Source organism: Mesoplodon bidens (genome assembly GCF_964165515.1).
Source record: "Mesoplodon bidens genome assembly, chromosome: 2".
NCBI classification, from domain to species: Eukaryota; Metazoa; Chordata; class Mammalia; order Artiodactyla; family Ziphiidae; genus Mesoplodon; species Mesoplodon bidens.
The window spans coordinates 1976995-1992696 of record NC_138177.1 but is presented as its reverse complement, the minus strand read 5'-3'; the positions used below and the strand labels follow the sequence as shown (position 1 = coordinate 1992696).

Here is a 15702-nt window from a genome sequence, read left to right as displayed (position 1 = left end):
TGCTCACAAGGATGGGCTGTCATTACCCCGAGAAGGGGGAGGTCCCTGACTGAGTCCCCGCCCCTCTGGGCAAAGACCCCTGGAAGTCCCCATCTGCTGCTCATTCCAGAGCCACCTTCAGGCTGGCCTTTCCGTGCTGAACAGGGCACATCCCCTATCTGGTCCCCCAGCTCCCAAGGGGGCAGAGAGGCTGCCAGGAGGGGCTGCTGTTTCTGGGCTGGCGGGGAGGAAGCAGAGTCCAGCCCTGCCCTCCTGCCCCGCATTGACCCAGGCCACCCCAGCGGGCTCCCAGGGTTCCCGGGGGGCGGGGGCGCTCTGCAGTTGGGGAGGCTTGGGGTGCTCCCAGCAAGGCCCGTGAACTAGGCCGTCCTGGCTCTGGAGCCGTAGATCCGGTTCAAACCCCAGCTTTGCACTTACTAAGTGAACGTCCTCAGACAGCGCCTAAACCTCTGAACCTGTTTCCCCATCGACAGGGGATGTGGCCTGGGGACCGTGGGTGGTTGGCCAGAGAGGACACGTGTAAGGCCGCCAGCACAGGCGTGCACGGGGCAGAGTGAACAACACATGAGGGCGTGTTGTGTGTGGGGAAAGGGGTGGGCCTGCCCTCTCCCAAGCATTGCTCCAGTTCACACTGTCTCCTCCCGGGTCGGCCTGGCGGGCAGGCTGGACTTCCAGGGGAAGCGAGCCCAGAGAGGCCAGTGCCACGGCGACCCCGCAGGGACACAGACACCTGGGCCAGTAGGAGAGTCTGGCCAGGAGGAGTGCCACCAACCCCCCCTGGGCCCAGGGCGGGCCCTGACCCACCCTTTCAAGAAACCAGACTGCAGTATCAGGGGTGGAGCCCCAGCTGGGAGCCAGTTCTGCCGCTTCCTGGCAGGATAAGTGGCGCCGACCCAGCTAGCGCCAGGCGGGGACGGCCAGCAGCAGCGGGGTCATGCTGCCCCCAGCCACTGGGGTATCTAAAGGAGAAGGCCTGACCTGGAACCCAGAGAGAAAAGAGGCTTTGGGGGGCTCCGTAGACCCCGCACGAGGAGGGCCGGCCAGGGCCCAGCGCTGCTGACCTGGCTTCCACACACCTTGAGCCCTGGAGGGGGCCGGTGACAGGTTACGGCCAAAATAGCAGAGACAGCGGCCAGCATTCATCACACACTTGATGGGCAGTGTGCTGGTTACCGCACAGGTGCGGCTCAGTTTTTCAGATAAGGGAACTCAAGCACAGAGAAGGCAAGTAACTTGCCCAAAGCCACAGAGCTGGGAAGTGCAGGGCTGGACTTTGACATGGTCTCCAGCTGGAAGCGCTGGGTTTCAAGGCAAGCAGGCCCCAGGAGAGCCCGTTGTTGTCTCTTAGCTTTTCCACCTTGAAAGTGGGCACAATATGAACCAGCTGTGCCCTGGACGTGCACCAGTGTGGAGAGAGAACCTGAGGGATGGGAAGGGTCTCCGTCTCTGACCCAGAGCCTCGGAGCCCGGAGATCATTTTCCCTGAGCACGTGTGTACACAGGGGGCCGACAGATCCCCGAGGCAAGGGGTGTGGCCATAGCAGGGCGAGGTGGGGCCCGGAAGGATTGGGGCGCCTGGGGTTCGGGAGACGCTGGGCACAGCAGGGGTCAGGGTGTCTGGTGGGCAGCTGGTCAGGACACCCAGGCCGGCTCCTGGCCATCCCCCACCTTTAGCGTCTGGTTCTGCCCCTGCTGCGTGGACAGCACAAGAGTGATGGAATAAAGGAAGAGCTGAGGGGGAGGCGGGTGCGCCCCCCCCCGGGCACCGCCACATCCTGTGCCCCCCCCGGGCGCCTCCACATCCTGAGTCTATCGAAGGGTTTCGGTGCACACGTCCTGGTCCCCCCGCTTCTCAGGAGAGAATGGGAAGAGCGCACACCCTTGCCTTGGACTTGGAGGGGCCCCTGCCCTAGGCTCTGGGCCTGGCCCTCACTCACCCTCTCCTTGGTGAGCCCGCCTGCCCAGACCCTTCACTTATGGATGGTGCTTACGGAAGGGCACACAGGGGCCTGCTGGCCTCCAGGCAGAGGCGGCACTCAGGTCAAGGGTAGGGCTCGTTTCACGATGCCAGGGTGGGGACTGGACAACCTGCCACAGTCAGAGCATGGCCAGCTCTGCATAGGGATGGCGCTGGGGAACCCGAGGGCCTCTCCTGGACACTGGGGGACCTCAGGAGAAGAGAGAAGCGGGACCTGGCCTCAGGGAGGTTCAGAGCAAGGCAGCGAGGCTGCCCTCTGCGTCCGTGTCTGCATGGGGTTTTCAAAGGCAAGACCGTGTCCACTGGAGCAGAGAGACGGGCATGAGGACCCTGTCGGGAGGGGAGGTGCAGCGCTCAGCATGGAGACCTCACCATCATTCCGTCCTGCTGCTCCAGGGAGATGCTGGGACACAGGAAGCACAGCCCGTGGGGACTTGGTGGTGGTTGGAAAATTCTGGTGTCCACTTCTGGGCTCGATGCCCCTCTCTCTGGTGGCAGGAGAGGGGACCATTACGGAGGAGGGGCTGGGACACTGATGCAGCTGTCGACTGGGGAGCGTGAGGGGGGCCATGCCCAGGAGCTCTGGTGGGTCTCCTGGGGGCAGAGGTGAGAGCCTCCCGTGGGCCCGAGGTCCTGCCATGTGCCTCCCTGCCCTTTCGGGCTGGTGCAGGGGGCCCTCCTGGTCCCACCACAAGCCCTCGGGCTCCGTGAGCGCGTCAGGCTGGCCCCTGCTACCAGGGCCTATGTCTGTGCTGCACCTTTTCCCTCCCTGCCCGCCCCACCCCCTGACTTTCTCCTCCTCACCCTCTGGGGCCTGGTGAGGACACCATTTCCTCCAGAAAGCCCTCCTACCTGCCAGGGCGAGGCCGGGGGGCCCTGGTCTGCACTGCCTCAGCCCCCGTGCACCCCTGCTATCGCACGGAGCTGGAGCCTTCTGCTGCTGTGTCTCTCCCCGACGGGGCTGCGTGCTCCTGAGGGCCGGGCGGCCCGGTCTAATCACAGCGCCCCTGCCCGGCACAGCAGCTCGCATACATTTGGGGCTCAGGAGACCTTTACTGAATGAATCAGTGAATGAACAAGGAATGAGGCCAAGACCCCAGGCCCCACCCCTCCCAGGTGCCCTGGGACCATAGCCTCTTCATCTCAGCATCTACCATGGGGCTCGGCACACAGCACAGGACAAAGAGGCCCACACGTCTCTCGAGCATGGAAGGGCGATGCCCAGAGAACAGGAAACTTGCCCTCCGTGCGTAAGAGGTGGCGTGACCGTGACAGTTACAGGCCAGGGTGTGCAGAGCAGGGAGAAACGAGCTCACTCTGCCTGGAAGAGGGTGGGAGGCCCCACCCCACCCCGAAGTGTGCACAGTGCCCCTTCTGGTGGAGGAGTGAGAACTGAGCGGAGGACCCCACACGGAGGGACAGCTGCGTGCAGGGGGCCCCAGAGCGCAGGGCGGCCCGCCCCCTCCCCCGCGGCTTCCCCGTCCTCTGCTGACTGGACCAGGGCCCCGTCCTCTTCAGCTCAGGGACCCTGCGAGCCCGGCTCCCAGTTCAAGCCCAAGAGGACCTCCAGATGGTGGGGAGAACCGGGGCCCGCAGACGGGCCCAGGCCTCTGAGGCGTGAGAAGCCGCCTGATGAAACGCCTCCTTCCTCCGCCCGCTTCTCGCACCCCGGCCCAGAGAGGAAGACAGCAGGTGTGCACAGAGGCCTCATTGTTCCCGGGAGTGACTCACTCGTGAAGCCTGGGGGACCTGAGGTGCCGCCAGGGGCTCCCATCACAGCCTCTCTGCCCTGCGGCCCAGGCTGGGGAAAGCGTGGGCATCCCCCGGCCGCGGTCGAAAGCCCTGGTCCAGGGGCCTGTGTCCCTGAGGGCTGCTGTCCGCCCCGAGTCCCTGGGAGGCCAGGGTGCGCCTCAGTTTCCCTCCTTCTAAAGAGAAGTGACAGGATGCCGTGGGTGCTTGGTGGCCTTTATTACTGGCTAGGGTGGGCGTGGGGGCGTGGTCGGGCACGAGTGCGGCTTCCAGCTGGGCCAGCTCCTGGTCTGTGGAAGGAGTCGGCCTCCGGGGCTGGAGGACCCGGGGAGCCGGGGGTGTGCAGGGCGGGGACACAGCGGGGAGCAGATCCTGGGAGAAGGAGGCTCAGCCTCTGAGGAGGCTGCGGCTCTACTTCCAGCGCCCGGTGACTTTGGCCTTCCCACGGGTCTTGGAGCTGCAGGAGAAGCAGGGCCTAGTCAGACAGGACGCGGGGCAGCCCTCCATGGTGGGTAGGTGGGGGGCGTGGGAGGCTGCTGAGGGCTGAGAGGGGCAGGGGGCCACCTGGAGCTGCCTCCAGAGGCTCAGCAGGGCAGCAGCCTCAGGGCGGGGGGAGCTCTTTGACCCAACAGGAGAGGAGGAAGGGGTGCGAGGCCTGGGAGACAGGAAGGACGGGGAAGGGGGCAAGGGGGGGATGGAGGTCGGATGCTCACACTTTCTGGTTGTCATTGATCCTGTTGCGGAGAACGTTGATCTGTAAGAAAAGGAGGAAAGAGAGGGTGACCCCGCCGGCACCCACTCGGCTCAGGGCCCGGCTGGCCTGGGGATGGGGTGGGCAGGAACAGTGGGCTGAGCCGCTCTCTTGCCTGGCGCCTGTGCTGCCGGGACCCCGCTACTTCTCCTAGGACCGCACACTAGGGCCCCGGGCCATCACGGTGAGAAGTAAGGGGCTGCGTCCCTGGGGAGGTCCCCACCACCACCTCCACCGGGAGGCCTGGCCCGTGCATCCTGGTCCCCCGTCGTACGTGCGCAGTGGGCTGAGCAGCTGCCTCGAGGCCAGAAGTGGGGAGACCCCAGGGCTGGAACCCCAGGAAGTGTCTGCTCAGCCCCAGCGAACCCTCAGACTCCAGAAGCACCAGCCAGCCCAACGGTGGGCGCTGAGCACCGTCACACGAGGCAGCGGGCGGGCAGGTGAGCAGGACGGTGTGGGGCTGCGGACGGGGCCGGCCGGCTCACCTCGTATTTCTGCTGCTTGAACTTCTCCTGCAGGTCAAACTTCTCCGCTTCCAGGTCGTAGATGCTCTGCTGCAGCTCCTTGGCCTTCTCCCTGCACAGGCCGTGGGCGCGGGCAGTAAGGAGGGGCCCCGGACCGCTCCCCTTCCCGGCCTCCTCCCGCTCCAGGCCTGCCAAGGCCCCCACCCCGGCTGACTGCAGTGCCCGGGACTGAGGACGGGGCACCGGCGCCGCCAGGACACAGCCCCGAAGCGCGGAGGGGGGAGCGCACCGACACCGTGCGCAGGTGGGGAAGGGGAGCGGGGCTCTGCCGCCCCGGCCAGCCCGTCGCGGTCCCGCCAAAGCCGCCGACGGAATAAGTGGGGCGGCAGCGCCCCCTGGCGGCTCCGGCGAGCCGGTGCCCCTGCCCTCGGCCCGACGCCCCTCGCTCGCGGGTGCAGCCCCAGCGTTCGGGCCGCCACCTCAGCTGGTCTTCCCACCTCAGCTGGTCTTCGTTCAGGTGATCGATGGCCAGCACCTTCCTCCTCTCGGCCAGAATCTTCTTCTTCTTCTCCCGCTCCGTCTGCCTCTTCCCACTTTTACGCTCCGTCTGGAGGGGGTGAGAAGCAGGGGAATGGGTTAGTGAACACCCCCTCCTATCCCCACACCCCCAAACCCAGCGGGGACAGAGGCTCGGCCTTGCAACCCCCAGGCCAGCCACTGCCTGGGCTCCCCAGGAAACAGACAGGTGGGGGCTCCCTGGACCCCGACCTCCCCACATCTCCCCCCAGCCCGACACCTCCCCCTCCTGGGGCTCCCCAAACTACGAGGAGGAGGAGGGTTTGAGGACTGGCACCCACCTGGGCCTGCAGAGCCAGGACAGCAAGAGGAAGACCCAGAGAGAAAGATGCAAACAGTGACAGAGACAGGGAGAGGGGAGGGCACAGGGACACAGGCAGAGACACAGGAAGGAGAGGGTTCAGCCGCGCCGCGGGCCACCTTAGTTACTGGACGTGCGTCCGGGGTGGGGTGGGGATGTTTGACAGCAGGGCCCCACCCGTAGGGTCGCCGTGGGGCGCAGGGGCCAGGAGGCTGGCCCAGTTCTGAGCTGGGGACTTGGAAATCTAAGAAAATGTTCTGATGTGTCCGCTGCACAGACAAGTTCAATTTCCCATCTCTCCGCCTCTGGGAATGGAGTATCTGGTGGGGATGGGCACCAGCACTAGGGCGTGGGGGTGAGCTCCCAGGAGCAAACCAGCCTGCGTCTAGGCAGCACTTAGCCGCACTCCAGGGTAGCTCATCTGACCCTCTCAAAGCAGGCAGGGTGGACATTAACCCCATTTGACAGATGAGCAGACTGAGGCCCCAGGATTGCATGAGGCCACACACGGTGGATGTGAGACGGGGCACAGGGCCTGCCGGCTCCACCAGCCGCCATGGGGCTAGGGCTGGGAGGGGCAATGGTGTTCTGCGCTCTGCCCACAGCGCTCATCCCAGCAGCCCCTCCCAGGGAAAGCCAGCTGCGCGAGAGCCAGCTTCGGGTCTGGCGTGAGAACTCGGTCTCGCAACAGCAGCTGGACATCTCTTCCCAGGATCCCGTGCACAGTCACTCCTCACGACACAGGACGCCTGGAGGCCCCCCACCTTCTGGATGTAGCCTCCAAAATGCATCATGTTAGACAGAGCCTTCTTCTTCCGGGCCTCATCCTCAGCCTTCCTCCGGTTCTCCTCCTCCTCTCGGCGGGCCCTCTCCTCCTGGTTTCCGGCAGGGAGGGAGTGGATTAGGGGTGGGGGCCGGACACCCTGATTCTGGGCTGGTGCTGGTGGTCTTTGTGGCCACGCAGACTGTGCTGAGGACTGAGGGTACTCCGGGCATGGGGCCTGGTGCTGGAGTTTGTTGGCCGGGGACATGGGACCGAGCGAGCGGGGTCCCAACTCCTGACACTGAGCCAGGCCACCACAGCCAGGCCAGGAGCAGGAGGCCCCAGGGGTGGGCGGCATCACTGAGGCGGGGCCCCTAGCAGCAGCACAGGACGGGGACCACAGCACCTCAGCTCCCAGGGGGCGCGCTGGGCAGGGATGAGGGTGGGGGGGTCCTTAAACGCTCAGTGCCTTTCTGTCTAGTTCGCCCAGACAACGCCCAGCGCCCAGCGGGTGCTCGCTGTCCCTGACCGAGTCCCTGTCTGCGAACAGAGGGCCGGGCGGGGGTCGCTCACGGCCAGGCGCGTCTGCCGCTCTTTCTCCCGCTGCGTCCGGATCCGCTGCTGCTCCGCCCGTTCCGCCCGCCGTTTCTCCTGCGGAGGGAGCGCCCGCTATGGGACTGACCTCAACGCCTGAAAAATGTCGGGTGGGCTTCTCCGTGTCCCCTGAGTGTCCCCCCACTGGCCGCTGCCCTGTGCTGGAGACAGAGGCCACGTCCTGCTGTCGGCCAAGCAGCACAGGAGGTAGAGAGGAGAAAGGAAGCCGAATAGCCTCTCGTCCCCGGGAGCGTGGTTCGGGATTCCGGAGGTCACCGCATCTTCCCTCCATGAGTGGCGGGGCGGCGGGGAGGGGGGGTGCCCGGGGGGAGTGAGGTGGGGGGCAGAGATGATGACTCAGCTCCAGCCCTGGGTGGGGGGAGGGTGCTGGGGCCTCAGGGGCTCTCGCTGGACCCCCCACTCCCGGCCCCGGGAGGCGCCCGACACCCACGATCCTGTCCTTGAGGGAGACCAGCTCCTGTTCCTCTTTCTTGCGGTTCTCGAAATGCGCCTCAATCAGCGTCTGCAGCTCGTTCAGGTCTTTCTCCATGCGCTTCCGGTGGATGTCCTGGGGGGGGCGGGGCTCAGAGGCTGCCCACCGTCCCCATGCCAGGGGGGAAGGGCCGCACCCAGGACACTGTCGGGCACTGTGTGTCCCCCGCCCGTGACCTCCCCTCCGCCAGGAGGTCCCGAGCTCTCTCCCAGGGGGCCTGCCCTCTCCGAGACCCCACTCACGTCGAAGTCCACTCTCTCTCCGTCGGGAATCTTGGGCGGCACCAGGTTGGGCATGAACAGCCTGGTGGGCAGACGGAGGCGTGAGCACCAAGCCCTCCCTGGACCAAGGAGCTGCGCTGCTTGGGCGGGCAAGGTCCTCTCCTCCCTGCAGAAACGCGGCCGCCACCGCGCAGCCACCGGCACGGCAACACCAGCGTGGCATGCACACAGGAGCCCCCAGGCCGCTCAGCACCAGGGTCCCACGGCGCCTGCACGTGCCGTCACGTTTACCCACAGATTAGGGACCACTCATCTCACTCAAGGAAGCCGAGACTCTGAGACATAGCGCCTGGTTCAAAACCACCAGCCAGGAAGGAGAGAGGCTGCACAGGTGACAGCTTGGCTGACCCACGGGACCTCCCCAGGAGCCCAGGAGGCCGCGCTGGTCCCCACCCCCTCCCACACTCGCCGTGGGACTCCAGGCCCTGGGCGCTGGGCCTTGGTTTCCCGTCTGCCTCGTCTGTGTGGGGCTGAACCGAGACACTGCAGCGCTCACACCAGCAGGGGAACGGGGAAGGGGCTGGACTGTCGGGCCAGGCTAGTTTCAGACCATCCACTCAAGCCGGAAGGCACCGCGGGGAGACGCCTGCGTGTGCTGAGACGCCATCAGCTGGCGGCGTTGGCATTCCCGAAACCACCATCCCACCCAGCACCCAGAGCTCCCAGGCAGTGTCACGTGTGTGGCAACAAGTTGCCCTGTGTGGCCCTTTGTGACGCTCTGAAGCCACAGGCCGAGGCTGACGCACTTTCACTGCTTGGCTCCCCCGAATTTTCTTCCCTCTTCCCCCCGGTCCCACCTCAGCCAGTGAGGATGCAGTCCTAGCTCTCCTGGTCGGACACAGTGTCCACCCAGGGCCACAGCTAGTTCATCATCTTCCTCTAGATGGACACAGTGCTGACGGGGGCAGGGGCCGGAATTGGTGATGGAGTGTGGGTGGATTTCAGCCCCCATCCCCGCCCCACACACACACCCTGGCAGCAGACGGCAGACTCTTGTGCAGTGCACAACCTGTGAAACCCTACGTGGTGGTCTATGCCCGCTGTGCCACCGGGCGCTGTGGTCCTGTCCTGGTTGTTCTCCCTCATGGGCCCTCTGATCCCAAGGCCTCACCACTCACCTGGGCCTGGGCTTGGCCTCCTCCACTGGGCCATCTGGAGAGAAGAGAAGCATACGGCCACGGGGTCAGGAGGCCTGAGTCTGGTCCCACTCTGCCCCTGAGGAGCCGGGCACCTGTGGGCCTCCGTTTCCCCGTCCACCTGGGAGTCCCTCCCAGCCCCGGGTTGCAGGAGCACCCAAAGAACTAAGCCGCAGGGCTGCAAACCCCACACTCCGTCTCGGGGTTGCTCCCTGGGGGAGCCTCGGGAAATGCACGCACACACAGCCCTCTCGTTCAGCAGTGCTGGCCTCACAGTGAGGAGGGGTCCAAGGCACAGTCCCTGGGGGTCCTGGCCCCAGAGTCCCCCCCCGAGCCTCTGCCTCCTTGGTTGCCCCCAGACCTTCTGGTGGCCCAGGACCAGGAAGCTGATGGGGTGCGACCCTAAGACCCACTGGCTGCGCCCCTCCAGAGGCGTGACTGGGGCCACGTGGGCCCCTGGGGAAGGCTGCCGGCCAACAATGACCACAGCAGTGACCCACACCACGACCACCCGTGCCTGGGATCTCCTCCCCCAGACTCCCCACCCTCGAGTGGTTCAGCCGGGCTCCAGGCGCCTCGTGTGTGGGCGTGGCTGTGACCACTGCCCTGCCCTGCCTGGGCCCTTGGACATCTCTACTCTCCCTTGGGCACCACCGAGGCAGCTTCTCTGCAAGGAGGAGCCCGACCTCCAAACACGCATGGTCACTGAGTTCTGTCCTGCCTTCCCCAGCCCCTCCCCCACCTCCCTGGGGTCTCCCCCAAGCTGCTGGAGGGGCTCCCCGGCCCCCCAGCACCTCCTCCCAACGCCCAGCGGGCCTCACCTTCAGCCTCTTTATCTTCCTCTTCTCCACCTTCTAAACAGAACATGAGAAATCAGTAAAGGTCCTGGTTCCGAGCTCAAACCCCTGCCAAGAGCCTCCCCACGACAGGTCCTCAGCCAGTGTGCCCTGTGGGGGTCTGGGGTCCGGAGCTGTCTGTCTGCACCTGCCCTGGGCCCAAGACCACCAGGCACCAGAGGGGCACGTGGCCAGCGTTTACTGACAGGGTGACCGAGGGCTGAGCCCCGACAGGACGAGTGGCCGCCCAGGCTGCAAAGCTCGGTCCAGGCGGATTTCTTGCTGCTGTAGGAGTGGCTCTCGGGCTCTCGCCACCCCGGACTCCAGGACAGAGCCCCCCGCGCCCTCAGCCCGGGCGGAGCCTCACCTTCCGTGTTGGTCTCCTCCGCGTCCGTCCCGCCTCCAGCCTCTTCTTCCACTTCCTCCTCCTGCTCTGGAGAAGTGAACCAGACAGAGTGAAGACGCTCGTGCTGGCAGGCAGAGCCCGGGGCGGAGGTGTGGGGAGGGGGCCAGTGACATCCAGGTTCCACATGAATTTGGGGGTGACTGATGTGACAAGACGGGGGCTACTCTGTTCTCGGTTTAAACCAGAAGTCCGCAAACTATGGCCCAATCTGGCCCCCAGACTGTTTCTAAATAAAGTTGTATTGGAGCACGGCCCAAGCTGCTTTCACACAACAACAGAGCTGAGCGGCTTCCACAGGGACCACGTGGCCACAAAGCCTAAAACATTTACCATCAGCTCCTTCTCAGGGGCCTGGAGACCGGCTCTGCGCCTGGAGGCCTCTGGGAAGGCCAGGCGGGTGCTGGGCGGCACCAGGGAAGGGGTGGGGGCTGTCTGCCGGGCTCTTTCTGTCGACTCAGCCCCCCTTCCCCACCCCGTGCCCCGATGCGGCCCTACAGGGGTCAGGGGAGCGCCTGTCCCGGGCTCAGACCCTGGAGACCCTTCATCTGTATTTGAAAGAGACCAAATCAGGACTGCGTGTGGGTGAAGGAGCCGCCCTGCACGTGGACATATGTATGGTCCAAAGAGTCAGGGGTTTCTGTTTTCATCCACTTGCTTGGCAGGGTGTAGACCCCGCCCCAGGCAGGCACTCCGAGTAGGTAGACACATTCGACAGCATGGCACCAGGCACAGGGATCCGCCTGCAGGGGGTGCTGATGAAGACCTTGACTGAGGCACTACATGTGGTGGACCCCTGGCAGGGGGGCTGGAAAGCCTGGAGGTGGGGGGGTGAGGCCAGCACGGAAATGTCCACACCCCCTGCCTCCACCCCCTGCCTCCACACTCACCTCCACCCCGGCCTCCACCCCCTGCCTTCACCCCCTGCCTCCACACTCACCTCCACTCCCTGCCTCCACACTCACCTCCACTCCCTGCCTCCACACTCACCTCCACCCCCGGCCTCCACCCCTGGCCTCCACACCCACCTCCACCCCCTGCCTCCACCCCCTGCCTCCACACTCACCTCCACCCCCGGCCTCCACCCCTGGCCTCCACACTCACCTCCACCCCCAGCCTCCACCCCGGCCTCCACACTCACCTCCACCCCCTGCCTCCACTCCCTGCCTCCACCCCCTGCCTCCACTCCCTGCCTCCACTCCTGGCCTCCACCCCTGGCCTCCACACTCACCTCCACCCCCTGCCTCCACACTCACCTCCACCCCCAGCCTCCATTCCATGCCTCCACACCCACCTCTACCCCCATGCCTCCACTCCCTGCCTCCACTCCCTGCCTCCACTCCTGGCCTCCACCCCTGGCCTCCACACTCACCTCCACCCCCTGCCTCCACACTCACCTCCACCCCTGGCCTCCACACCCACCTCCACCCCCTGCCTCCACCCCCTGCCTCCACACTCACCTCCACTCCCTGCCTCCACACTCACCTCCACCCCCGGCCTCCACCCCCTGCCTTCACCCCCAGCCTCCACCCCCTGCCTCCACACTCACCTCCACCCCCGGCCTCCACCCCCTGCCTCCACACCCGCCTCCACCCCCAGCCTCCATTCCATGCCTCCACCCCCTGCCTCCACACTCACCTCCACCCCCAGCCTCCACCCCCAGCCTCCACCCCCTGCCTCCACCCCCTGCCTCCACACCCAGCCTCCACACCCGGCCTCCACACCCCCTGCTTCCACTCTTGCTCTAGGTCTGAGTCCTCTCTGAGGCCTGGAGAGTCCTCTTCTTTGACCCCTGCAGGACCCTTACCTCAAAGAAGATCCTTCCAGAAGGGGTGAGAGGGGAGGGCTGGCTAGCAAGGACATGGCCAGGTGTGGGGTCCACCTTCAGGCCATCTTGTTAACACCTCTCCCACCCCGTCTGATGTTTCAGTTCCCACCTCACCCAGTGGGCGCCCAACACCCCCAAGGGGAATGCCTCAGCTGCCCCCACATCCTCAGACGTCACTACAGAAAGTTCCCGCTAAAATTCCGTCCGTGTCTGTGCCCCCCACCCCGCCCCGGCCACCTGCAGCCATGCTCACTTGCAGGCTGACATCCCGTCCTTTCTGCTAGGGCTATTTCCAGCCCCCCAGCTGCTCTCCCCATGATTCGGTCCCCAGGCCCCTCCCACCCCGGCCACCCTGGCGGGGGGCTGTCCCCTAAGAGGGAGGAGCCAGCACACAACAGTGTGTGTGCAGCAGAGCGGACATCGGTCCCCTCTGGATCCTGGACTTGGAGCGGGTGGGGGACTGTCCAGCCTCGGTCCCTCTCGGGAAGCACGGAAAGGGGTGCGGTCCCAGCCGCTCCACAAAGGTCCCCGCCCCAGTGCAGGCCCCTCCTCATGGGGGCAACTTGGGATGACAGGGTGGGAGCACAGGGACAGGCAGAGCTGCACCGCTGTCCTGTCCTCTCCCCGGGCTTCCTCTTCTGAGGTCGGGGAGCGGCAGCCGCGAGGGGAGAGGCGAGACAGGTTAGCCTGGCAGCAGGAGGACAGGGCAGGAGTGGACGGCACATGGTGGCACGGGTGTGGGCCGTGGAGCCCAGGCCCTGACCCACCAACTCCTAGACCCGCTCCGGTGGCTTCCCTGAGCCTCAGGGATCAGCAAAGGGGAAATAAGTGCACTCCCTTCTCGGTGATGCTCGGCTGTGCCCGGGCCGTGGGGGGCACTCAGGGTATCTGGCCACTTTCTGTTTCCAGACCCCAGGGCCGCCGTCCCCCTCTCACGGGGACAGGGGCCCCAGAGTGGGAACAACGCACCCTTGTCAGACCCCTCCACACCCCGACCCCGAAGGAGCCTCTCAGGGACCCACGAGACACCTCCAGTTTCCAGGAGAGCCGGGCCCAGGGCAGACTTTGAAGGAAGCTGCCCCATGCAAGGAAGCACGGCCCAGCACTCCCACTCCAGGAAGGCCGACTGCCTGTAGAACGATTATCTCCTGAAGGAAGCAGAGGCCCTGGGATTGTCCATCCTGTAGGCTTAGGGACACCCTTCCAGACCTCGCTCTCTTGGTCGCTGGCAGCCGGGGACTTAGCTACCAGGGAGCCAGGTGTGGTCCATTCACTGCAAGCAAGACGGACGCTCCAGGGACTCAGACCCCCATCGCAGTGGAGAATTATTTTGTTAATTTACAGCCAAATCCTGCTGTGAGTAGCAGGCAGATTGGTACCAAATCCAGAGTCTATGGCTCAAACCTCACCCCCCAAAACCTGTTGCCAGGAGCTGGCAAATCCCCCAAAGCAAAGGAAAACCCACGGTATGGAGAGTCTCTGTAGGAAACACAACTGAAGGTGGCGCTAGATTTTTGATTCAAAAAATATTCAAATAGCCTCTGATGTGAGTGGTGTTCCTTGAGAACTGACTCCCAAGGCCCCCCCGGGTTCTCCTGTGAGTGTCTCTGTGTCTCCTCTTTGTCAGGTACCCCTGGAACAGCCTCAAATGCAAGAGGACCCCACTTTCCCCAGAAGACTCGGGAACATGGGTCAGCTCCCGAGCCCTCTGGTTCTCTCCCAGAGACCCTCCCCCTAATGTCCATGCACGGTATGCTGACATGATGCTTTTGAGGATCTGCTCAGCCTCTAAGGGGCAGGATCCACCCGTCCCCGGGGGTAGAAGCCTGAGGGGCCCGAGGGCCATGCTGGGCCACTTGGGGGCACAGTAGGGCCAGAGAGAGGCCTCTTGACCACTGGCAGGTGTCAAGTGCTCAGGAGGAAGGGAAGGTTGGGTGCTTGCCGGGAGGAGGGGGACGCTGAGGAGAGGACCGTGGTAATTATGATGATCAACAAGTAGGAAGGGCAAAGATCCGAGGGTCGGAGTGGACCTCCGCCAGGTAACAATGCCTTCACGTCCACATGACGCGTCTCAGATACCTGAACACCTTCGTAATGTCACTTGAAAAAGCACTAAACTGAACGTTTTTAGGTGTGATCATGGTATTGTGATTATGTTTTTAAAATAGTGCTTGTCTTTTAGAGATTCATACTGAACTATGTACGCGTGGGACGCTATGAAGTCTGGGCATGATTTGTCTGCTCTAAAGTACTGGGCAGAGACGGAGTGACTGAGAGAAGATGGGCTGTAAGTTGATGGTTGTTGAGCTGAGTGTTGGGTGCATGGGGGTGCATTATTCTATTTTTACCACTTTTATGTGCATTTAAAACTTTACATGGTAAAAAAAAGTTAGAGAAAAAAAGCAAAAATAATTCATTGGAAAAAAAGCAGTGATTCCGTGTGAACCACCTGGTGGGCGATAGAGACAGGTTTAAACCTTTTGCCCCAAGACCTGAGCACCAGGGTTCGGGCTGATCCCAGCTAGGAGCTGGGATTGGTGGAGGGTCTTTGCTCAGCTGAGAGTGAGGGGCGGGGACCGTGCGCTCCCTCCACGCCACCCCTCCTCCCCACCATCCGTCCCCCATACCTTCCATGGTTTCTTCTGCTCCGGGGATGAGGCGCGGCCACAAGAGAAGAGAGAAGAGACCATCAGTTTCAAAGCAGGCCGTCCTGCCCAGTGAGCGTGGGGCATGCGCTTACCTTCCTGCTCCCTGCGGTGCGAGGGGAGATGCCGTCAGGAGCACAGGGCACACTGCACACGCGTGTACAACCCCCCACACACCCCCACACACCACACCCTGGCCTTTTCCTGAGGATGACCCCAGTTTTTGTCCTCCGCACTGGGGGCTGGCGTCCGCCCACTCTGCCCACCCGCACGGCCTGGTCTGGCCCAGCCTCCGGGCCCACTGCCTCTGACCACCCCCAGGAAACCTGGCTCAGCTGCTGGTCCCCTGCGCTCTGTGCACCCCCTCCACCCAGGGTCCAGGTCCACGCGGGTGGGCGGGGCCGCTCCACGCAGCCCCCCGGCCCTCCACGCTCCGCGCCCAGGAGGGAGGTCCGCGGGGTCCCAGCTGTGCCAGCATTCGTGTCATTCTTGTGCACCCACTCCCTGCAGGAGGTGACTGTTTGATTGGCCGCCAGTGTGTGCCCCCTCCCCGGCGCAGGGACAGCGGCTGCCCGGGGCAGTGATGACAAGGGCTCTGAGGTGGATGCCTGGGGCACGGTCGCTCTGTGGCCTCGGAACCTCTCTGTTCTGTTCTCAGGAGGCCCAACTCCCGGCAGGAGCCCGCTGCCCTTGGAATGGGGTCTTTACTGCCAACCCCGCGGGGCAGCCCAGAGGCACAGGGCTGGAAACAAAGGGGTGCAGCTCTCCCCGGGCCCTCAGAGGGGCGCGGCCCCGGCCCACACCCCGGCATCTCCCAGGCCAGGTGCATGGAGGAGACGGCCCCCCAGCAGGACCCCGGTACTCACCCCTCGGACTTGTCCACCGCCTCCTCCGCGTCCGACAT

The 15702-nt window shown here is 64.6% G+C and overlaps 1 protein-coding gene across 1 annotated transcript; it reads right to left on the bottom strand.

Moving 5' to 3' along the window:
• Positions 1 to 3787: 3787 nt before the first annotated feature.
• On the bottom strand, positions 3788 to 15702 carry TNNT2 (troponin T2, cardiac type; the record flags this gene model as incomplete). Its single annotated transcript, XM_081225681.1, has 14 exons — positions 3788 to 4184; positions 4441 to 4481; positions 4964 to 5054; positions 5440 to 5549; positions 6584 to 6694; positions 7156 to 7233; positions 7628 to 7744; positions 7912 to 7972; positions 9069 to 9102; positions 9908 to 9940; positions 10290 to 10468; positions 14894 to 14904; positions 15065 to 15446; positions 15665 to 15702. 14 exons carry the CDS (start codon positions 15700 to 15702, stop codon positions 4139 to 4141), a joined length of 1332 nt encoding a protein of 443 aa, XP_081081807.1. The 3' UTR covers positions 3788 to 4138.